Consider the following 24,539-nt stretch of genomic DNA (forward strand, 5'->3'; position numbering starts at 1 on the left):
TACAACGCCTGGACATGCTCCTGATGAGGTGGCGGATGGTCTCTTGAGGGATCTCCTCCCAGACCTGGACTAAAGCATCCGCCAACTCCTGGACAGTCTGTGGTGCAACGTGGCGTTGGTGGATGGAGCGAGACATGATGTCCCAGATGTACTCAATTGGATTCAGGTCTGGGGAATGGGCGGGCCAGTCCATAGCATCAATGCCTTCCTCTTGCAGGAACTGCTGACACACTCCAGCCACATGAGGTCTAAAAAATGTGCATTAGGAGAACCCAGGGCCAACCGCACCAGCATATGGTCTCACAAGGGGTCTGAGGATCTCATCTCGGTACCTAATGGCAGTCAGGCTACCTCTGGCGAGCACATGGAGGGCTGTGCTGCCCACCAAAGAAATGCCACCCCACACCATGACCTACCCACCGCCAAACCGGTCATGCTGCAGGATGTTGCAGGCAGCAGAACGTTATCCACGGCGTCTCCAGACTCTGTCACATGTGCTCAGTGTGAACCTGCTTTCATCTGTGAAGAGCACAGGGCGCCAGTGGTGAATTTGCCAATCTTGGTGTTCTCTGGCAAATGCCAAATGTCCTGCACGGTGTTGGGCTGTAAGCACAACCCCCACCTGTGGACGTCGGGCCCTCATACCACCCTCATGGAGTCTGTTTCTGACCGTTTGAGCAGACACATGCACATTTGTGGCCTGCTGGAGGTCATTTTGCAGGGCTCTGGCAGTGCTCCTCCTGCTCCTCCTTGCACAAAGGCGGAGGTAGCGGTCCTGCTGCTGGGTTGTTGCCCTCCTACGGCCTCCTCCATGTCTCCTGATGTACTGTAGCGCCTCCATGCTCTGGACACTACGCTGACAGACACAGCAAACCTTCTTGCCACAGCTCGCATTGATGTACCATCCTGGATGAGCTGCACTACCTGAGCCACTTGTGTGGGTTGTAGACTCCGTCTCATGCTACCACTAGAGTGAAAGCACCGCCAGCATTCAAAAATGACCAAAACATCAGCCAGGAAGCATAGGAACTGAGAAGTGGTCTGTGGTCACCACCTGCAGAACCACTCCTTTATTGGGGGTGTCTTGCTAATTGCCTATAATTTCCGCCTGTTGTCTATTCCATTTGCACAACAGCATGTGAAATTGATTGTCAATCAGTGTTGCTTCCTAAGTGGACAGTTTGATTTCACAGAAGTGTGATTGACTTGGAGTTACATTGTGTTGTTTAAGTGTTCCCTTTATTATTTTGAGCAGTGTATATATATATTTTTTTGTTAAACCGTTATTTAAGTAGGTAAGTCAGTTTAAGAACAAATTCTTATTTACAATGACGGCCTATCCCAGCCAAACCCTCCCCATAACCCAGACGACGCTGAGCCAATTGTGTGCCGCCCTATGGGACTCCCGATCACGGCCGGTTGTAATACAGCCCGGGATCGAACCAGGGTCTGTAGTGACACCTCTAGCACTGAGATGCAGTGCATTAGACCAGATATGGATAGCTAAACTGCAGCAGCAGGGAAATCATTATTGTTTACCAATAGCCTGTAATAAAGGAGAAAAATAATGAATGTGTATGATGGCTAAAGGCAATGTTATTATGCTTTTGTCACACCTGAGTGAGATCTAAATATAGCCAGGAAGCTGCCTGTGAGAGTGGAGGGGATGATTACCTGGGATCAGTGTCACCAGTGGAAGAACGGACAGTCACATAAGCAAGGGACAGGGGGTTTAAATATAGGCCTGCCACAAAAGTGTTATTCTCCTGGGCCTGCAGGAAAACTTAGCAGTTCAACCAGAGTTCATTTCTACCATGGAAGAGGTGACATCACGGAAAAGAGCACATAAGTGTTTCTCTGCTCTTCTCTTTTTAAAATACTAGTCTTGACTCTCTACATTTATACATTTGTAGGATGTTCTCCAAAATATAGAAGATTACTCCCTTCCCTTCAATATCAAACTCACTTTTAAAGGCAAAATGTTTTAGGAAACTCAGCAAATTTATATTGATAGAAATTCCACTAGAAATTAAAATGTGTTTCACAGTCAAAAAAACATATAAATCAGTCTTGAGCACCTCCTACTCAATTTGAGGGCTTGTTCGTCAGTATTTAACAGCCATTGAAATCCATGGAATGACAACCTTTTTCCATATGCTATGTATGAAAAATAAAACATTTATGGAGGACCAGAAACCCCGCAGCCATACACTTTTAGTCCATCACTGGTGTTCTATATGTTCTGCTTGAATATAAACTATTTCCCTGTTATCTGTCCATGTTTGTCAAAGATTAAAGGCCAAAAATGGACATGGCATACAATACATTGTACTCTTGCTATGTATGAAAAATAAAATATTTATGGAGGACCAGAAACCCCGCAGCCATACACTTTTAGTCCATCACTGGTGTTCTATATGTTCTGCTTGAATATAAACTATTTCCCTGTTATCTGTCCATGTTTGTCAAAGATTAAAGGCCAAAAATTGACATGGCATACAATACATTGTACTCTATCAGTAACGAAACTCAAGAAACCAAAAATACCACAGAAATAAATATTGACACCCAACTACAGCACATTAGCTACATACCCTGCACCCAAAAACATATCAGTGCCTCTGTTCAGCCTGGCATGGAATGGTAGTCTTCAGAGATGGTAGTGAAAGAGAGGCCTGATGACTGAGATGGAAGCAGCGAAGTGTCAGTGCTCCAGTGATTTACGGTTTCATTAATGGACAATTAAGAGGCCTCCTATTAAAAACATTATAATACCAAACACCAACAAACGATTAGTACATAATCACATCCTCATCTCAAACGGACTCCTTAATATTGACCAATCAGCCCCCGATTTATTCGGCTAATAAAAGTGTTTGCAAACATTTGATTGCTAATTTCAACATGAGCAGGTACTGTATGTAGTGGTGTACTGTAGACTTCACGGTTGTAATATAATTTCATTGAGCTAATTCAAAATATATCTTCAAAGCCATTTTGATTACATTACACTCATCTATTTTCCTTTTCATTCCCTTTATTCTCTGCCTAATAGTCAGTCATATCTGCATAAATCATCACTAAGGTCCACCAAAGAGCAAAAGTGACTTGAGGAAACAGAGAAAAGTTTGTCCCTCTACAGAAATGTTACTCATTTCTACAGTAAAGGGGTTATTTGGTGACAGTCACCTTCTCCTGAAAAACACACAACTGGCACTCAGATCTGCGACTGGCTCCCCTGACGGCCATAAAAAGCATTCATTAACATCAAAGCCTTCTTTTTCTTAATTACCCTTGCGCAGTGCTCACCCTGCCCTTCTCTGCAGCACTACACTGCTGCCTAATTAGATTAAAGCTATTTTTAGCCCCAGATCTGGATTTACTCTGTGGTATAGTCCTGGCATTTTGTTTCAGATGTGTCCCCTTCTGTAATTCTTGTAACCTTTATTTAAATAGGCAAGTTAGTCAACTTCTTATGGTATAGGGGACGCTTGCGTCCCACTTGGCCAAAAACCAGGGAAAATGCAGCGCGGCAAATTCAAATAAATTGATATAAAAATCAAACTTTCATTAAATCAGACATGTAAGATACTCAATTAAAGCTACACTCGTTGTGAATCCAGCCAACATGTCAGATTTTAAAAAGGCTTTTCAGGCGAAAGCATAAGAAGCTATTATCTGATTAGAGGACAACAGTAAACAAAGAGGGTAGCACATTTCAACCCTGCAGGCGCTACACAAAACGCAGAAATAAAATATAAAACATGCCTTACCTTTGATGAGCTTCTTTTGTTGGCACTCCAATATGTCCCATAAACATCACAATTGGTCCTTTTGTTCGATTAATTTCGTCCATATATATCAAAAATGTTAATTTATTTGACGCGTTTCATCCAGAAAAAAACAGCTTCCAAAACGAGCAACGTCGCTACAAAATATTTCAAAAGTTGCCTATAAACTTTGCCAAAATATTTCAAACTACTTTTGTAATACAGCTTTAGGTATTTTTAAACGTTAATAATAGATCAAATTGAAGACGGGTCTATCTGTTTTCAATAGAGGACGAGAGGAAACTAACGCTTAAGTCTTGGCCAACTCTCAACAGCGTTACCCTTTTCCAGGATGGCCCTACTTCTTCATTGCACAAATGAATGACCTCAACCAAATTCCAAAGACTGGTACAATCCAGTGGAAGCGGTAGGAACTGAAAACATGTTCCTAAGAAATATCATTTGCCAATGAGAACTCAGTGAACAGACAGAGACCTAAAAAAAAAGACATTCTGAACGGTTAGTCCTCTGGGTTTTGCCTGCTACTTAAGTTCTGTTATACTCACAGACATGATTCAAACAGTTTTAGAAACTATCCAAATCTACTAATAATATGCATATCTTATATTTTTGGCATGAGTAGCAGAAAGTTGAAATTGGGCACGCTATTTATCCAAAAGTGAAAATGCTGCCACCTATACCTTAAGAAGTTAAGAACAAATCATTATTTACAATGACAGCCTAGGAACAGTGGGTTAACTGCCTTGTTCAGGGGCAGAACAACAACATATTTTTACCTTGTCAGCTCAGAGATTCGATCTAGAAACCTTTCGGTTACTGGCCCAATGCTCTAACCACTAAGCTACCTGCCACCCCATATGACCGGTTGTATGACCTGTTGGTTATTACAACTGATTATTCTGATCACCATACCACAATAATAATCTCTCTGACTACATGAATGAAGGGAAATAGTAATGATACAATACAATAAATGCAGTATATCTGTCACATTTCTGAATGTCTTTAAAATATCGATAACATTGAGAAATGCATTCTAGCCTATAGTTCTAAGCCTACTGTATACTGGTTATGCCTGGACATTGAATTACCCCATCAATTCAATATACTTTTTACTTGTGTTTAATAATGTGTTATCACCGCAGGTTCAAGGATCCAATCATCGGATTACAAACCAGTACTTATATCAACACACAACCATTTATCCAATCATACAGCTATTCATCCAAGATCAACTGTAAGCGCCTTATGACTCAATCCCTAAAGGCTGGGGGATTTCTTGACCTTTGTGAAAGACATGAATGCTAAACTGCTGTACTATAGGGGTGAGTTTTCTGTGCCCTTTAAAGACTCATATCATTTCCTCTGGTGGGAGCATCTCTGTATCTCTGAGTAACCCTGTCCTTGGCTCTCTAGCATAGGTCATATAGATGGAATGGATGCAGAAAAACAGGATTAGAAATAGTGACCAATTTATATGATAATTTTGTCAATGATGCACTATCCTGAGCAACTGCTATTCCTTTCAGCTGCTTGTTTAGCAAGAGCAGAATAATTATGGAGATGAAAAGCGGTCTAATTACCGTAAGCAGCTTTAGCATTCAGAGTATCATCAGAGCAGAGCATCAGTCTTATCAGTGATACAAAAACATAAACATATGTATACACACAGATACACACAAACACATTTCCGAACACACACACCTTTCTTTTTTATCTACTCTAGCGTCTGTACCAATGAGGTACAGTGCCTTCAGAAAGTATTCATACCTGTTGACTTAGTCAACATTTTATTGTGTTTACTGTCCTTGTTCGGGCGGCGTTCGGCGGTAGACGTCACCGTTTTTCTAGCCTCCACCGATCCACTGTTCATTTTCCATTTGTATTGTTTTCATTGTACACACCTGGTTTCCATTCCCATAATTAAGTTCCTTATTTAACGCTCTGTTTCCACCATGGTTTTGTGCGTGTTTGTTCATTGTAAGTTGGTCTAATTTGTGAGCTTGATTTATTTTCCTTCTTGGAATATTTGTTGTTATGAGTAAAGTTAATTTTATTACTCATCTCTGTGTCCTGCACCTGACTCCGCCTTACTTGCTACACCTAGACACCTTACAGAAAACATGCACCAAGAAATGGAGTCAGCAGGTGCACACAGCCCTCCTTTGCTAGTAGAGGAGCGTGTCCAGCAGCACGCGACAATGCTGCAAAGTCTCGGCACAGCTATGGATCGCATGCTGCAAACAATGGACCGATGGGAGAGAGGTTTTCCAGCGCCCCCATCATCATCAAATCAACCCACACCGCTGTCCACCCCTCCTTCACCTGGTCCCAGTGGGATTCGGCTAGCACTTCCGAGGGAATATGATGGGCCGGGAGCTCCAGCCGGGTGCCTACCCCAGCTGGAGCTTTACCTGGCGACCGTCCACCCGGCTACTTCGGGACGCGAGAGCGTGTCCGCCCTCGTCTCCTGTCTATCCGGGAAAGCTCTTGAGTGGTCCAACACCATATGGGGAGTGGGCGACGCGGCGTCGCATAGTGGACCACTATGAGCATTTCATCCGCCGCTTCCAGGTGGTTTTCGACCATCCGCCTGAGGGTAGAGCGGCGGGGGAACGATTGTTTCACCTAAGACAGGGGACGAGGAGTGCACAGGACTTTGCTTTGGACTTCCGAACCCTGGCCGCCGGCGCAGGATGGATTGATCGACCATTACCGGTGCAGTAACGCGCGAGGACGTCCGTCGGGAGCTGGCTTGCAGGGACACCACCTTAACATTCAACCAGCTGGTGGACCTGTCCATCCGGCTGGATAACCTGTTGGCCACCCGCGGAAGTACGGATCGGGGTCTGTCAGTTCCATCCCCCAGCACCTCCGCACCGACACCTATGGAGCTAGGAGGAGGTGCTCTTAGGGTGAACGGAGGGGGGGCCATTCCCTGCACCATCTGTGGCCGCAGAGGGCACACTGCTGGTCGGTGCTGGAGAGATTCCTCAGGGAGTCGAGGCAGCAGTGTCCCCCCAGGTGAGTAGGCACCAGACTCACTCAGAGCTCCCTGTTGCTCACATGTTTGTGTTTATAGAATTTCCTGAGTTTCCCCCGCATTCCCAGCATAAGGCGCTAGTAGATTCAGGCGCAGCTGGGAACTAGACAGTCGACCATTAGGGTCGGGGCTGATTAGGGAGGCCACCGCTCCACTATGCATGGTTACGCAGGAGGGTCATGAGGAGAGAATTGAAATGGTAAAACCACACAGACATCGTGGTGAAGAAGGCACGACAGAGATTCTTCAACCTCAGGAGTCTGAAGGAATCTGGCCTGTCCCTGAGGGCCCTCACAGTTCTACAGGAGCACCATCAAGAGCATACTGTCAGGCTGCATCACAGCCTGGTACGGCAGCTCCTCCGCCGCTGACCACAAGGCAATCTGCACGACCCAATATGCACCTATCACATCTTCCATAAGAACAAACAGGGCAGGAAGGGATATTGAGGGTGTGCAAATTGTATTTTCTGTTGAAAAAATAAAATGAAATGTTCACCAAAATGTGCATCTTTCCAGAAAGCATCTGATTGCAGTTCTGGATTTGCTATGCTGCATTTTTTAAACAGAAATAGCAGAGATGATGTGCTTTGGAAATATCAACTTGGACATGACAATGTTTGCCTTTCCATGCCTTGTATAGCTTACTACTGAATATGATGTAAATGTATGCTCAGATATGTCACCTTCATGTGAAGAAGCACAATGATTTTAGACGCCTGAACAGGTCAAATAACTCAGATTTGAGTCGGATTTAGCCCATTTTTGATCAGACTAAAATGTCTATGATTCACATATCATGTAATGATATCTACTGAAATTATATAAAAAAAATACGGATACATAAATTATCAGGTCATAACTACAGATATGATCGATTTTAGAAAATATGTGGATTCGTTCATGCCTGAGTGTAAAGACCATTTTGCAAATATGTAGGCAGGTACACCAACATCAGGTGCGTGTCTTGAACTTATCTCCCCCACAGATACAGTATTTCCCTGAACTTATACGGTACCAGGGAGGTCCGGATTGTTTTTTATAGGGAAAGGCAGCTCTAACCAACATCTCCAATCTCGTCTCATTGACTGGACTACAGGTTAGCTGACTCCTGACTCCAATTATCTTTTGGAGAAGTCATTAGCCTTAGGGTTCACATACTTTTTCTAACCTACACTGTGAATGTTTAAATTATGAATTCAATATAGACAAGAAAAACACAATAATTGATTTGTTATTAGTTTAAGCACACTATGTTTGTCTATTGTTGTGACATAGATGAAGATCAGATCAAATTTGATGACCAATTCATGCAGAAATCCAGGTAATTCCAAAGGGTTCACATACTTTTTCTTGCCACTGTACGTCTCGTGTCTGAAAAGTAGAATTTCAACTCCACTTTGTCTCTATACAGACGCTTTGCCTGTTTTATTGCCTGCAGAGGGAATAACTACACTGTTTGTATTCTGCCATATTCCCAGTCACCTTGCCATGTTTAAATGCGGTGGTTCGTGCTTTCAGTTTTGCGCAAATGCTGCCATCTATCCACGGTTTCTGGTTAGGGTAGGTTTAAATAGTCACAGTGGACACAACATATCCTATACACTTCTTGATAAACTCAGTCACTGTATCAGTATATACGTCGATGTTATTCTCTGAAGCTACCCGGAACATATCCCAGTCAGCGTGATCAAAACAATCTTGAAGCTTGGATTCCGATTGGGCAGACCAGCGTTGAATAGTTCTTAGCATGGGAACTTCCTGTTTGAGATTCTGCCTATAGGAAGGCAGGAGCAAAATGGAGTCATGGTCAGATTTGCCAAAAGGGGGGGGGCCTTGTAAGCATCCTGGATGTTGGAGTAGCAGTGGTCGAGTGTTTGAGCAGCGCGAGTACTACAGTCTATGTGTTGATAGAACTTTCTGCAGGCTTTTTCTCAAATTTGATTTGTAAAAATCCCCAGCTACAATAAATGCGGCCTCAGGATATGTGGTTTCTAGTATGCATAAAGTCCAGTGAAGTTCTTTGAGAGCCGTCGTGGTATCGGCTTGAGGGGGGATATACACGGACATGACTATAACCAAAGAAATTACCTTGGGAGATAATATGGTCGGCATTTGATTGTGAGGTATTCTAGGTCGGTTGAACAAAAGGACTTGAGTTCCTGTATGTTATCACAATTACACGATGAGTCATTAATCATGAAACATACACCTCCGCCCTTCTTCTTCCCGGAAATATATTTATTGCTGTCTGTACGAGGAACTGAGAACCCAGCTGGTTGGACCGACTCAGGCAGTATATCCCGAGAGAGCCATGTTTCCGTGAAACAGAGTATATTACAATCCCATGTCTCTCTGGAAAGAAACCCTCGACCTGAGCTCATCAACTTTATTATCCAGAGACTGAAAATGAGTGAGTAATATACTCGGAAGCGGTGGCTGGTGTGCACACCTCCTAAGTCGAACTAGAAGACCAGAACTAGAAGTACCTCTCCTTCGCCGGCGTTGTTTTGGGTCGGCCTCTGGAATCAGTTCAATTGCCCTAGTGGGTGCGAACAAAGGATCCGCTTTGGGAAAGTCGTATTCCTGGTCATAATGCTAGTAATGCTGGTGAGTTACCACTGCTCTGATATCCAATAGTTCTTCCCGGCTGTATGTAATAAGCTACAGCTAGGTAGCACTGCATTATATAAAATGTGGTGAGTAGTTGACTCAAAAAGAGAGAAAGTCAATAGTTTAACAGTTTTGAACATATTCATTTCTTCCAAAATTAAGGAGAAGCAAAAGAGAAATATAGAGAAAGACACGCTTTTTTTCATTCCACCGATTCTGTTGAAAAATATTTAGCAAATGGAAAAAACATACCTGAATTTGTCAATAGAAACTCTTGTTTGCAACTGTTGGACTAACGATTACACCCTATATCAGATGGATGTAGGCAAGAGTGTGCAAGGCAGTATTGAATGCCACTGTCTGTCCATGTGTCACTGTCTGTCACCTCGAATGTTGCTCTCGACTTGTGTGCACCTATGTTGTAAACTTTCATTCATAGGCTAGATTGTAGCAACCTCAAGACGGATATAGGGAAATTTGAGTTTCATGTCGTAGCCTAAACCTATCGCTGTTACATTGAACCGGGTGAATGGAAAATGAATGAGAGTCTTCTGATATGCTGTAATAGAAATAAGGCCATTCTCATGAAAAGAAATCATCCAACCTCATCTTAAACGTATAAATGATTGGAGACAGGCGCAGGAGTTCATAATAGGGGGGTTTAATACTCCAAAATATACAACATACCATGAAAAGGCACATGGAACGAAGCACAAAACAAACACGTATACTAAAAAACTGAGTCAAACAAAAGAGCGAGATAAAACTTCTAATAAATACATGGGGACGAGACCCGCCATACACTACACGGGGCGAGACCTGTAATAACAAATGCACAACAATACACAGGACGAGGCCAGTAATAACAAGTGCACAATACACGCAGCACGAAAGCCGAAATAACAAAGCACAGGTATTCACAGACCAATGGACATGGGAACAATAACCGACAAAACAATGGTGAACAAAGGGCACATATACAATTACTAATCAGGGGAATTGGAATCAGGTTTGCATAATGAGACAGTTAAATGATGCCTAGAGGGGTGCTCAGCAGTACCAGGGGAATCCGTGACACATAGGCCTATTTAGGAAGTACATTTCCTTGGAAGATAACTGCCCCGTGCTTCTCCGCCCATGCATAGGCTGTAGCCTACTCTATTTAATTGAGACTACACACTCACCTGATCTCGCAGATATGTCTACTGAACAGGAAGCAGCAAGAATGATGACAGCAACACTTGCTACAATTTGCATAGGCCTATAGGATATAGCCTACCTTTTCAGGGGACAATTTGCATAGGCCTATAGGATATAGCCTACCTTTTCAGGGGACAATTTGCAGGAAGAAACAAATAAATGGGAAATCAATATTTATTGAAAATGAAAAGACACAATGCTCACTGTTCGTAGTAGCCTAACAGATGTGCACATTGTTCCTTTTCAAGGATGATTACATTTTTTGAATGCACTTTGACTCACGTTGGTTGAGCACCTTCCACTTCTTTCCATTATAAATATTTATTTACAGACATTGTATTAAACTACAGTCTAATCATATTTAAGTTAATTTCATATTCAAGTTAACTGCCAGTTGGTTCTCAGTCCATGTAGGCAGCCTACTCTATTTCAATGAGACCACACATACCAGGCACACTTGAACTCACAACCAACTAGGAAAGGGTAGGCTACTGAAGTTGAAGCGGCAAAGTATGTGAATAATGCGAAAAAATATTAGCTTTTAATACAACGCATACAAAGCAGAAAGAGGAACTTATCCAAATAATCTGTGTGGCAACAAAAATATTTGAAATCCCAAAGTCGTCTGTCTGACCGCCCTCTCCCGCTGCAGCATGAACAATGCTGACCTCACCGCAATAATCTCTTTCGGGTCCCGCAAGTCCTGAAGGCATCCCGCAGGAATGCAGCCCTCTAGTGCAGTCAGTACAGAAAACTATGCTCATGTTTTAGGATGATCAGATGGTGACAGGGGTCCCAGCAGGGTCAAACCAGTCTACAGAGCTCAGGTGAATTTTGCAGTAGGACTGCAAAATTCACCTGAGAATGATACAAAGTTCCATCTTGAATTGATGGGTAGACCTACAGTAGCTACTGGACAGCAGTTTAAGCTTAAAGCTATAGTCTGTGATCTGGGAATAATGGTCATTTCAATTATTGAACCACTGATTCTATTCTTGGATAATATAAAGTATAAAAGTACACCAAGGTAATTCTTTGTCATGCCTCATTTTAGGAGGATCAGATGGCGACAGGGGTCTCAGCAGGGTCAGGCATCCAGGGAAGAACAGTCTGTGGTGGAGTTTAGTTGAATTTTTGCAGAAACCACACTTTATTCTCTCTGTGCAGCAAACACTGGACAAGCCAGATGTTATTTTAAGGCAGTCTGACAAACCTCCAAAGTTTATTTCCAAACTGTATCAAAAATGTCAAACATAAATGTGAGGAAGACCTGGTTGTCACACCCTGATCTGTTTCACCTGTCTTTGTGATTGTCTCCACCCCCCCGGGTGTCACCCATCTTCCCCATTATCCCCTGTGTATTCATACCTGTGCTCTCTGCTTGTCTGTTGCCAGTTAATTTTGTTTCGTCAAGCCTACCAGCGTTTTTTCCTCTGTTCCCGTCTCTTGATTATTCCTGTTTTCTAGTTTTCCCGGTTTTGACTTTTTCTGCCTGCCCTGACCCTGAGCCTGCCTGCCATCCTGCACCTTTACCTCACCTATCTCGATTACTTACCTCTGCCTACCCTGACCCTGAGCCTGCCGTCCTGTACCTTTGCCACACCTATCTGCATTACTGACCCCTGCCTGTCCTTGACCTGTCTTTTGCCTGCTCCTGTTGGATTAATTAACTGTTGTGATACTGGTAGAATGTACTACAGTATATGCCAGCGAAACTGAATTATATGCATTCATAAATGTAGTTCCTCTGCTGGAGGTGTAAAACATGAAAATAATATAATTTGCATATGTTATGGTCTTGTGAAGGCTGGCTGAATTCTGGCAAACAGTATATTATTTTATCCCAGCATGTCTACAGATTCTCCCTTCTCCCTTCTCCATGTTTTTGTTTGCTTGGTAATGTTGATGCTGGAGACTGTTATCTGAAGAAACTGTGTAACCAAGCATTTATAGCAGCTAACAAATGCATTGTCATTAATTAGAAGGTTGGTTATCCTCCCACAATTTCAAGTTATGTATCGCTAGATTTTATTTATGACAGGATTATGGGTACGCTGGGCAACTTTCATAAGGTCTGGATTAGGGCTGTGGTGGTCACAGAATTTTGTCAGCCGGTGATTGTCAAGCAAATATCTGTCGGTCTCACCGTAATTGACCGTTAATTAACATATACACATTTAGCATCTCTTGGCATCACCACATAGAGTACAAGCCACTGATGCTGACCTTGGGAACATCTCAATTTTAAAAAGTCTAATAAATCCATGTAATATAGCCTATACCTTCACAATAAATCCATTATTTATTTTAGACAGGTCTAAAGAAGCATGATATGAAGAAAATGTAGTCTATTTCAGAAGAACAGAATAGCATACTCTGAGTTGTCCTTATGTTAGGTCCTGATATGGGTATTCCAAAAGGCTGTGACAAGATTTGCTTAGAATTCCGTGACATTATTTTATAATATGCAGAATACAATTTGAACGATGCTGAATACAATAGAAAGGATATTTTGAGGGAGTGTGCACATGAGGCTATTCAGTGTTGAGCGGTTAACAAAGAAACAGGTATTCATATATGCTTAATTTAGAGTTATTAAAGTAACTTTAGTAGTTCTACAAATGTTGGGCTATATATTTTGATTTGTAATACATTGTAAGGCTGCATGTAAGGCTGCACTCTATTGATGATTTGAAATACAGAGCTTGAAAGGCATGAGCTCTGAAAGGCATGAGCTCTGAAAGGCATGAGCTCTGAAAGGCATGAGCTCTGGAAGGCATGAGCTCTGCTTTGTTTTTTTTGCGCAGGCTGTACACACGACATCAGTCACTCAATCCTGAAAAAAACAAAACAAAAAACACATACACCTCAAATATACACTAACACACAGAAACAGCAAATCCTCCATATAATTAAACTCATAAGAATAATAGTACTGTAGAGATCTTTTTACTTTCACACAATGTAGCTGGGTCGCCCCGTCCTGTCCCTAGGAGTCCATCACCCTGCAACACCCCAACCCAACACACCCCACTCGGCTTTAGGTTCTTAGTGAAACATTCATTATTGGTTTCAGTTGTGTTAGGCCAAGGCCAGAGTGACAACACACAGGATGGCAGACCACCAGGGCCAGCAAGGAGAGCGCTTTAGATGCCCAGATCCCCAGCCAGGTTATGACCCCCACACCCCCACTTCTAAAACCAAAGTGGCGCCCCTGGTGGTGGTTATGATGCAAACGTTTTTTTTGCCTGGTCACAGACAGCTGATGTGTTGTGCAGTGAAGTCCACAAGCAAAGGGAAAAGGTGAGAGAGGAGGAGAGCATGTAGATGCAAGAAGGAATTACAACGAACAAAGTGATCATGCTGTTTGTATGTGGCTGCTATGAAAGTGAACTGTGTTTGCATGGGATCAGGGGTGTATTCATTCTGCCAATTTGGTTGAAAAACGTTTCTTAAATGGAAGCAAACGGAATGAAATGCGGATAAACATACCTGAATTTGTCCAATAGAAACTATCATTTGCAATTGTTGGACTTAGGATTACACCCTAGATCAGCTAGATGCAAGCAAGAGTGTGAAAGGCAATATTGAATGTGTCACACTCACCTTGATTACAAAAAATTATCTCGACCTATGCACCTAAGTTGTAAACCTTCATTCATAGACTAGCTAGGTTGTAGCAACCTCATGATGGGCATAGAGAAATTAGAATGTCATATGGTTGGCTAAATCTACTCATAACTCAGTCATAACTCTCCTGTGAAGATCTGAAGGATCAGGTTACAGTGGGTCAGCTCTACAGTGTGCTCTCTCTCATAGAGGGGGAGAGTGGGAAGTAGGCTATTTTATGGCAGTCATAAAATACGCTGCCTTTATGCTATGTAGAGTTCGAGATTGGAAAGTAAATTGTGGAACACAGAGAGACCCTTGGACATTAAACGTTTGAATAATTTAACAATATATATTTTTTGAGAATGTGGGAGTGGTCCGTAGACACTTAAGGGACAGTCACGTCGAGTTTGTTTAATTTGGTGATCTCATGAAGGACAGGAAACACACATTACTGTGTCTTTGGTTGTGTCCACTTCTCAATTACGGGGTTGATGTATATGTATTTGAGTACATATGAAACTATTTGTGAAAAGATTAAATGTGATGTTAGCCTTCTAAATGAGAGTATGTGTTTCCATATGAAGGTTTTAACCAAATTAGTGGCCACGCCCATGTGAGCATAGACATTACGTTGGCGTCATGAACCACCTTTTTCTCAGAAGTATATATAACCCACTACAGACTAAATGTACATTAGACCAGAAAATATGGCGCTGTCACTACATGTTGGAATGGTTAAGTTAAGGCTAGGGCAGAATACTGCCCCCGTTGGTGAAATGCGTGCCCATAGTAAACAGAAAAAAAATCTGTAAAAAATTGCTAATATATGCATATAATAAATATTATTGAATAGAAAACACTCTAAAGCTTCTAAAACCGTTTAAATTATGTCTGTAAGTAAAGCAGAACTCTCAGGGCACTCATTCTCCCAAACTCTCTCTTGTCATCCAAAAAGTTGGCCCAACTTTGACGTCATCGCCCCCACCCTTCCCAAGCACCTACGGTCCTGGGAACACTTCCTATGCCTTCAGCGCGGTGTCCGCTTTCAATGGGGCTTCTCATTGTGTGATTCGCACGCTCACGAGATTAATGACGTACCGAATCCTTTCGGTCGCGCGAGATCTCACGCGCATTCTGCGCCTGTGGTGTCTTTCTTTCAAGATTGATTAAACGATGCGTGTGTTTCTCTTTGTCCTGAGAATTGCGGTGAAGCTATATAGCATGCTAACGCTGTGTTCTGAACCAAGTTTGACAAGTTTAGTCGACATATAATATGTAATTTCGACGTTTTGGTGCAAACTAACTTTACTTTTTGGCTGCATTTCAACCGAAATATGTCGTGTTTGATAACCGAAAGACACAGACTTCAAAACTAAAGCTGTTTTTGGTAAGTATAAACCCTTCCAGGTCTTCTGATGGAAGAACAGCAAAGGTAAGGGAACATTTATGTGTTAAATTTGGGTTTCTGTGGAGGAGCCAAAATGCTAATTCCTGAGCGCCGACTCACATTATAGCCTAGTGAACGAAATCTGTAAAGTTAAAAATAAATGTAACACAGCTGTTTTATTAAGAAGAAGTGTATCTTTCTAAGTATATGTAGAACATGTATATTTAGTCAACGTTTATGATGTGTATTTCTGTTATCTGGCAGAGTTACCATAATTTCTCCAGGCATTGTTGTAGCATTTTTTAGCCATGACCTTCTATGTAAACTGTGATTTATGGATATAATTAGCATATTATTGAAAAAAACATAAATGTACTGTATAACATGTCCTATTCCTGTCATCTGATGAAGACTTTCAAAAGGTTAGTGAATTATTTTACTTTTAATCCTGCTTTTGTGATTGCATCTATTGTTCTACAAAATGGCTATGTAAATTAGCCTATCTTTGGTGGTGGTTTGACATAAATATGTGCTATGTTTTCGCCGTAAAACATTTTAGAAATCTGACAAGGTGTTTATCTTTCATTTGAGCTATTGGACTTGTTAATGTGTGGAGGTTAAATATTTCTAAGAATATTTTTTGCGTTCTGTGTGCTACTGTGTCAGTTGAGCAGTGGGGGGAGGTGCCCTAGCGGGACGTGTGGTGCCAAGTTTAAGGAATCTACAAACTGAAGTCAAACAACGCCAGGACAGAGTCCCCACGTTGAAATGGATACCATTCTATAGGCTTAGGAGACCAGACAGCATGTAGTGTTGGCTACATGGCTGGAAATGGTTCAACTCTGAGACTATCGATTCCTACAGAATAAGAGCAAATCCAAGACGTAGAATTACTAGTCTGCAGCTGGAAATTGCGTAAATCTAGTACGAGAATACCGACAACCGCGGAAGCATCTATTCTATGCAACGACCATCTGTACGCCTGACGTAGGCATTACAACAGACACAATCCAGAGCCGCTGAGAAAGCTACAACCACAAAACACATTGTGACTTCTGGGGAAGTTAACCAGAGACTCTCTGATGAACTAACTCTCCAGCAGACGGACTGGCGACTCCAACAGAGAAGACAACAACGACATACGGGCATACGGGCATAAATATATATTATTTTCAAATAAGCAGCCATTCATGTGCAAAGCATTAACATTTCAATGAATATAATTATCAACTGTGTGTAGTGAATCCATTTTGTCTTTCCCACTCTTTATCTGTCCCCACCCCTTTCCATTGTCTACCAAGCCGTCATATCGGTTTAGCCCACTAGGGACTTATCAATGCATTGTGTTAGTAACCAATAACTATATTGTTGTTTATGTGTTTCTGTGATTTGTTTAGTTGATTGGTAAATAAATAATTAGGCCAATTTGTATATCACTGATTCATTATGGAGACTAGGGTTCATGCAGATATCCAAGGGTTTGCGACATTCAGAAATGAGACTGAGGTAATAATGATACATTAATAGAAGATATGAAAATATCTGAAGAGTTGGTTCGGGAAATAGAGACTATAAATATTTTCCCGTGGTGCCCCGACTTCCTAGTTAATTAAAGTTTACATGATTAGTTTAATCATGTAATAATAATTACACATAGAGAATTGATTTGATAAAATAACAATCTTCACATTTAACAATAGTCACAGACACGACACTCTCAGTGTTACATTGAGCTGGGTGAATGGAATATGAATGACAGTCATCCAATATACTGTAATTGTCATGCCCTGAACTTAGAGATCCCTATTATTCTCTATGTTTGGTTAGGTCAGGGTGTGACACGGGTGGGAAAGTCTATGTTTTCTATTTCTTTGTTTTTGGCCGAGTGTGGTTCCCAATCAGAGGCAGCTGTCTATTGTTGTCTCTGATTGGGGAGCATATATAAGTTGTCATTTTCCTTTTGGGTTTTGTGGGATCTTGTTTTCTGTTTAGTGTTTCTGCCTGACAGAACTGTGCGCTTTCGTTTTTACGTTTGTTATTTTGTTTGAGTGTTTTTTTAAATAAAATAACTATAAACACTTTCCACGCTGCGCTTTGGTCCACTCTTCCTATCACCAACGAGAGTCGTTACAGTAATATAATTAAGACCATGAACATTAAAAACATTATCGTCCTCCTTCATCTTAGACGGCACCGACCGCCACTGATCCACAATAAAGCCTATTGAGAGAAATGAATTAAACGTATTACTTAAACTCAACAAAGATATAATAGCAGTGATGGGCAATTTTTAACACAGAGTTAAACACAGAGATAAAATGTCCTCGAAGCCCAGTCTTCTATAGACAGGAGGCCTATTGCTGTGTAAAAAGGGGCCACAGTCTACTTCCAGAAAAGCTGCGGACTAGATAAAATAAAATATAAATGATAATTTCCCCACAATATTCCAACATTGGCACCACTGGCTTTTTTCTGCCAGTGGTTTTAGTCTTCCGTGACCACTGGAAGGAGAGTCTCTCCCATCTCTAGGAATTTCAGTATGGAGTGCAAAACATATCGCCCTATTAAATCACTGTCTGGCCCCGGATCCTGAATAATGCAGAGCATGACGGGAGAGGAGCTCAGGGATCATGGAAGAGGGGGAGCTGTGTGGTGCTGTGAGTTTCCTGAATTTAACTCCCTCTCTGGGGATTTCATCAACCTTAACCATAATCCTCCCCCCTCTCTCTTGCCCCCTATTTCTCACTCTCTGCACTACATTGCACCTTATTTTCTGACATGTTATTAAAGCGGTCCATGTGTCTTTTTATGTATATTGACTAGGAAAATGCATTTACTAAATACAGTACAGTCATCTATTTCCTTAGCTCTTTTTTAAAAAGATACCTTGCTCCAGCTCCTGCTGTGTGTGACGTATAAGCATGCTTCACAAGCTTGACAATTTTTTAGGGAGGCCATTAACATATTAAACAGGAGGGTTCAACCACAGGCACGACATCATACATATCATATGAAGACCATTTAGTGCATGGGTTCATATTATTGGCCCATTCTGAAAGAGCATTACATGTCATGTTCTTTTATAGACTCAGCATACTCATTCACTCACAGGAACTCTGTTACCGCACACACACACCTCAACATCCTCAATCACCAACAATTCTAGAGCACCACTAAAACATTCATTATTGTACAGTTCGTTAAATACTATGGAGATCTCAGATTTTACAGTATGTTGCATATTTTGTATACGCAACAACATTTGATATTTACTCAAACTGTTTGACAGCTAAATTTATCAGAGGGTTAAGTTGATTGCTTCATTCTGGTTGCAGACATGACATTCTACAACTGTTCCTCTTTCCTGGAAGATCTGGTTTGAGATAGATTAGTTAAGATTATAGGAATGACAGCACATAGGGAGACGCAGGGTTGCCTCTGGTACATTGTTTTGGCTGCTTCATTGATGTTATTTTTTCATGTTTCTGCTATGCAGCCACGTGAGCTCGAGTAAAACATTTAATAAAAGCCCAGTACATGTAATGATTAAATTAAAATGTAAATGCAATGTGTCATAATGGACACTTCATGGGTAAACAGAAGCTAATGGTGCATTAACGTACACTCACCCACTATGACAAAATATGTATTGTATCTGTCTCTCTGAATTACCAGATTTCAGCTTTTCCTGCTGAGAAGGCTGGGGATCAAATTCAGTATATTTGAGAAAACTGTGGTTATTTCTGCTGTGCACACATTGGGCTGTCTAAGGGAAGAACTACATAGTAGGTTGCAGTATTATGCTGTAATGCACATTTAAACCTATGTATGCTTATGAATTAGGGTTAGGTGTGGACATGAAGCGAGCCTCATCCTAGTTCAAGCCTAACCTTAGCTTCAACCCTAACCCTTACCCTGCAGCAACACTAACCCTAGCTTCATGTCCACACCACGGCTCAACCCTTACCCTAACCGTAACCATAACCTTAACCCTAGTCTAGATCTTTTATTTTAGGGTAACTGTCCAATCAGCAGCATATATTGCAGTGAAGAACCACACATCCAATCTGTTGGATGACAGGTCCATTGTATGTTGTGAGGTCATTTCAATAGTGTAATTTTGTATTCAAGGTCTACAATATAACATTGTGGCCCCCATCATGTAACCAATCATTGTCAAGAGGGTTTTGTTAGCAACAGTTAGCTAATGGACAACTGAATAATCCTTTTGGATTTAACCAGTTCTCAAGAACATGTCCTCCAGTAGAATAATCGTAGCACGCTGCTCTCTCCCTTATTACTTGAACTAACTCTCTGGTTCCTGTTCAACGGTAACTACTTGAAATATTGATTGTGAAGTTAAAAGACAGTAATAAACACATGCAATTAAAAAGCAATAGTGAGGGGTTTGTCAATTAACTGTGTACTGGAATTCCCCTGCAGGAGTTCTAAGGACATATTAGAGAAACAGCCATTTGCCCACCTTGAATGTTGTTTTAAAAGTGGTTACCTAATTCATGTATAATGGCTCCTTCACCAGTAAATGATTAGCCAGCATTTTCATATGAAGTGATTAAAGTTAGCATATCAATTCACATTAAATGGATTTGTGCCACAGAAACTATAGCAACAAGATAATTACGACTATGAATAGTCATTAGAATGGGATAATTGACAATGGGTGTAGTTGTAGAAATGCAATTACAATGAAGTGTAACCTCTCTTGTACGTCCTGACGCTGGGGATTCCATGTGAATTATAACGTGCCATGTTGATTAGGGCCGATATCCCAGCATGCTGTCCTTTAATGGGATTACTTTGATTAAGTACCTTGTTTAATTGAAGTGGGTGGGCAGAGCTGAGGGGGCAGCATATTCCTAGAAGGAATATAGAGTTATAAAGATTATGTATTTTGTTGTGTATGTTCCAAAGGCTTTTAGTTCAGGAGAATATTCAAGCACCAACCTAATATTGAAACATGGGTAAAAATTGAACGTAAAATCCTTTTTTTTGCATCCTGTGTCTTTGTGCTGTTGTTGAAGAAACATTTATATTCAGTCCCATTTGAGACAAGAAATATGCCAAGTTTGAAATCCTGCCTCGGTTCGTGATACATTAAAACAGGCATTCCACATACAGCAAGATTACATCTGTGGGTCCCTACACTCTCATTCCATCCCCCTTAAAATCCCATGTCAAATGTGTGATATGAAACTTCAAATAATGTGGTTTTCTTAATGCATTTGGCCATTGTTTATTACCCTATGTTGGATACTGAAGCGTAAAGTAATTTCAGGACCTCTATCGCTCCCACACACTTGATGCTGAGGGTGTCAGCATCAACAATACTTCACAAAGGGGTTTATAGAAACATTAAAGGCTAAAGTTGTATTCTAACTTCTCAACGTAATGTTTTTTCAAGGGCATGTTAACACAGGCTTGTATTTTCAACTGCATTCACGCTGTTCATTTGTTCTCCACAACTTACAAGATCTCACGCAGACTGACGACCTTCCAGAGGAATGCATGGACTTGCTTGATTGGTTTGTCTTTATTGAGTGCATTTAATACAATATTTCTTCTCAGAAAGTTACAACTACAAACTCTGACATACTCAGCACAATAAACAAATTTGTAACTGTACAATGACACCCCCGAACAAATGAAAAGATCCCTCCTGGTTGTGTCAAGTCTTATTTACAGTTGGATGAGTGTGTCCGTTCTCATGCCGCTATGTTGTTGCTTTCCAGCCTCAGTCCAGTGACATGGCCGGAGAAAAGAGCCACCAGTGAGATGTCTTTGAAAATGGAAAGGGGCCATTTCACAATGGCGTACTTTGAAAATGTAGGGGGAAAATCTGTCTTGATCCAAGCAATCTACTTTTTTTTGACGAGCTGGAAATATCACATTCCTCAAAATGTAGATAAATACTGATTTTGAAAACAGACAAACAAACCAAAAAAATCTGAGAAAAATTTCTCACAACACCCCAAAAACAGCAATATCCTGGGAGACAAGTTTGTTTAAGTGGCAGGAGAATAGGAGAGCAAGGGAGTGAAAGTTCGAGTTAGGGTTTGGGCCAGGAGGTTTCTTATCTGCTGGTGGATTACTTAAAGTGGCACAATTACAAGGGGAGGTGAAGTCAATGTGACAATTAAACAGTCTAGAAAGTCAGCAATACCACCATAAAGTATGTCCACCTGAATAAGGAATGAGTCCACTTATAGGAATCTCTAAGTTTGCCTCAATGAGTCTGGGAGTGTCTGCATTTGCTGTTGGACCTTGACTTTAACAAATTACAGAAAGGCACTTTAAATGCAGAACACAGATAAGAGACCTCACAATGTCAGACTACTTTCACATTCAGTGCAAGTTCTCCAACTTCTCCCAGCTTTCATCTTCAAAATAACAACACTTTTTCCAATTCCACCAGTCTATTACCCGAATCAGTGGAGTGAAGCTGAACACTAACGTCCAACCGTTACCAAATTACTATTATAAAAAGGAAAACTTGAATAAGGATAGCAACTTTTTATGTCCCCACAGAATGAACAGATGTCTAATTTAGAAAGACTTAAAATTCCATAATGACACTTTCTTCTTCAAAGTCAGCTTGAATGCAGGTGATACAATACTCTCAGTATTATGTTATGCATTAGGTACTGTTGAGACAAATTTGGCGATAGTGTTTTTGTAACACTTAACCTGATGGGCCCTGACATACAGTACAGTCTGCTCTGCTCAATAATAACTCTTTGTTGCCACCAATAACTAACTGTGAGGGGTTACCATGACACTGCTGAAGACAGCTCCTACTGTGATAGTAGTTAGAGAGACAATGATTTGCAATGGAGATGGCAGTTACTCTGTACATAGCTTCACATGCAGTCTAAGGCCTGCTGAGCAAATATGCACACAAATGAACAGTAGACACTTTTTCAAAGGTATTATGTTAGAAGGCTCCCACTTGTTACCCTGTAATCCGTCATATTTGAGCTGGGTAATGAATTTGATGCTTCAGTTCCAGCGTCTAGGTCCCCAGGAGAACACAGCCACCCACTTCAAGCTATTAACCTGCACTGTTTCAACAGCCCCCATCATCACCACACATCATTATGAGCTGATCGCAAATAGATGATGTCTATCGTCAGTAGATATCAACGTAATTAAAAAAGGAGAGGAAGTACAAGGCAATGAAATGTCAGAATCTGATAGGAGAATGACCTGTCTGTAACGATCAGTATTCCCCCAGATGTTTTGAACCTCATTCCTGCCCCTTAATGGCTTGGCGTGGGAGGAAGACACCTGTGTTAATTAAAAGGTAGCTTTACAAAGTCCATCCCTATTACTTATATTCCGACTCTCTCTGTCATAATAACAACAACCTTCACTGACTTACATCATGCTTTTGACACAGTTTTTTAATGCGCCTCGAGTAGCCCAGAATCAACACAGCATGGTTAACCCAACATGTCAAACTGGGAAAGATGTTCTGTTGTCATGTTTGAAAAGGAACTGGAAATGGTAGGTAACGTTCTATTGTTGTAGCGTGGTGAAAGCACAAAGCACTTGAGACTGTCAATACAACTTTTAGATTTCATATAACCTTCACTGTCCCTGTTACATTATTTCTTAGCCTGGGTATTCGATGCACAACACTAGACACTTACTGACTCTTGTAGTTGTATATGGGTTCAATGTCAATCTGGTCTCTGAAAGTCTAAAACATTACAAAGAGATATCTTATATGTATATATAAACAGTGTATCCTTTAATACAGAATCAGTCATGTCGGTCTTTACCCCATGGATCTGCCTCCTATTGGGAAGAACTTCCAAGTGCCTCCATAGAAAATAACCCTTCATGACTACAACAATCCTAAACTATTCAGGTGAAACTAGCTGTTGTTGTTGCAAAAAATGCAAGCATAAAATTAATATCCATATAGTATTTACAAATCATCTTCAATATGAAGATTCATTTAAATAAGTCAATCTACTTGTTTTGATTTTAATATCTTTTTTGTATCTTTTTTTAAATTTGGGTGACACCGTTTGATGCTGTTCTTTGGCTAAGTCATCCCATTGATCCTCACATAAAGTAGCACAGGTTTTTTATATTTTATTTTTCGCACTTTAAGACCATCTGTCACAGCAAGCAAACAAACGCCCTTGCATTTCCACTTGCTCTATTCTTCAGCAAAAAATAAGCCAACTTGATAGACTGCTGTGATTGAACCAGTGAAGTTGTTCTGAGGCAGAATCTTATCTTCTATCCCTTTGTACCTTCAGTAGACTAGAGGGCAGGTATCTTTCCCTCTGGTCTTCAGAAAGTGTGTTGTGGGCGTGAATGTTGTTGTTAGATCAAGGCTAGTGTCTCCACCCTGGTGTATTCTTTAGGGTCATCAGGAGTTCTACTGTGGGTTCCATGGTGGTGGTGGTGGCCGCCCTGTAGTCAGGCCATGGAGTTGGGAGACTGGGCCATCTGGTCCCTCATAGACTGGACACTGCTCAGGATCTTCTTCTGATGGCCGGCCAGGGTCACTCCTATCCTCAACAGGTCTCTGATAAACAGGACGAACAGTGTCAACAACATGGCTGAGAGATGGAGGTGTTCACAGTACAGTACCTCATGCCTGTGTGTTTTCTCTTGGATGGAATTATTGGGCTATGGATATTCTCATTGTGCATGTACTAATACATAGACAAACAATCCCACCATGCACAAATACAACGGTACAATATTTTGTCTGCTTGGGGCAGAGCAGAAATATAAACATGTAGGGATGGTTTCCAGCGCAGTAAACAATGTGCCAGATACACTCCCTGGCTAGAGATAAGCACAATATATTTTACTGTTCCCATTCATATGGTAATACACTGTTCTATTTACAA

The 24,539-nt window shown here is 41.2% G+C and overlaps 1 protein-coding gene across 2 annotated transcripts in view; it reads right to left on the bottom strand.

The window, feature by feature from the left end:
* Positions 1 to 21,163: 21,163 nt before the first annotated feature.
* LOC109902599 (ephrin type-B receptor 1) overlaps positions 21,164 to 24,539 on the bottom strand; it is a 205,239-nt gene continuing 201,863 nt past the window's right edge. For both annotated transcript variants that reach the window (XM_031786034.1, XM_020499081.2), the window contains exon 16: positions 21,164 to 24,208. In XM_031786034.1, the coding sequence (XP_031641894.1) occupies positions 24,100 to 24,208 (109 nt within the window). In that variant the 3' untranslated portion in view covers positions 21,164 to 24,099. The remainder of the gene's footprint in view (positions 24,209 to 24,539) is intronic.

This window comes from Oncorhynchus kisutch, linkage group LG13 (genome assembly GCF_002021735.2).
Source record: "Oncorhynchus kisutch isolate 150728-3 linkage group LG13, Okis_V2, whole genome shotgun sequence".
Classification (NCBI taxonomy): domain Eukaryota; kingdom Metazoa; phylum Chordata; class Actinopteri; order Salmoniformes; family Salmonidae; genus Oncorhynchus; species Oncorhynchus kisutch.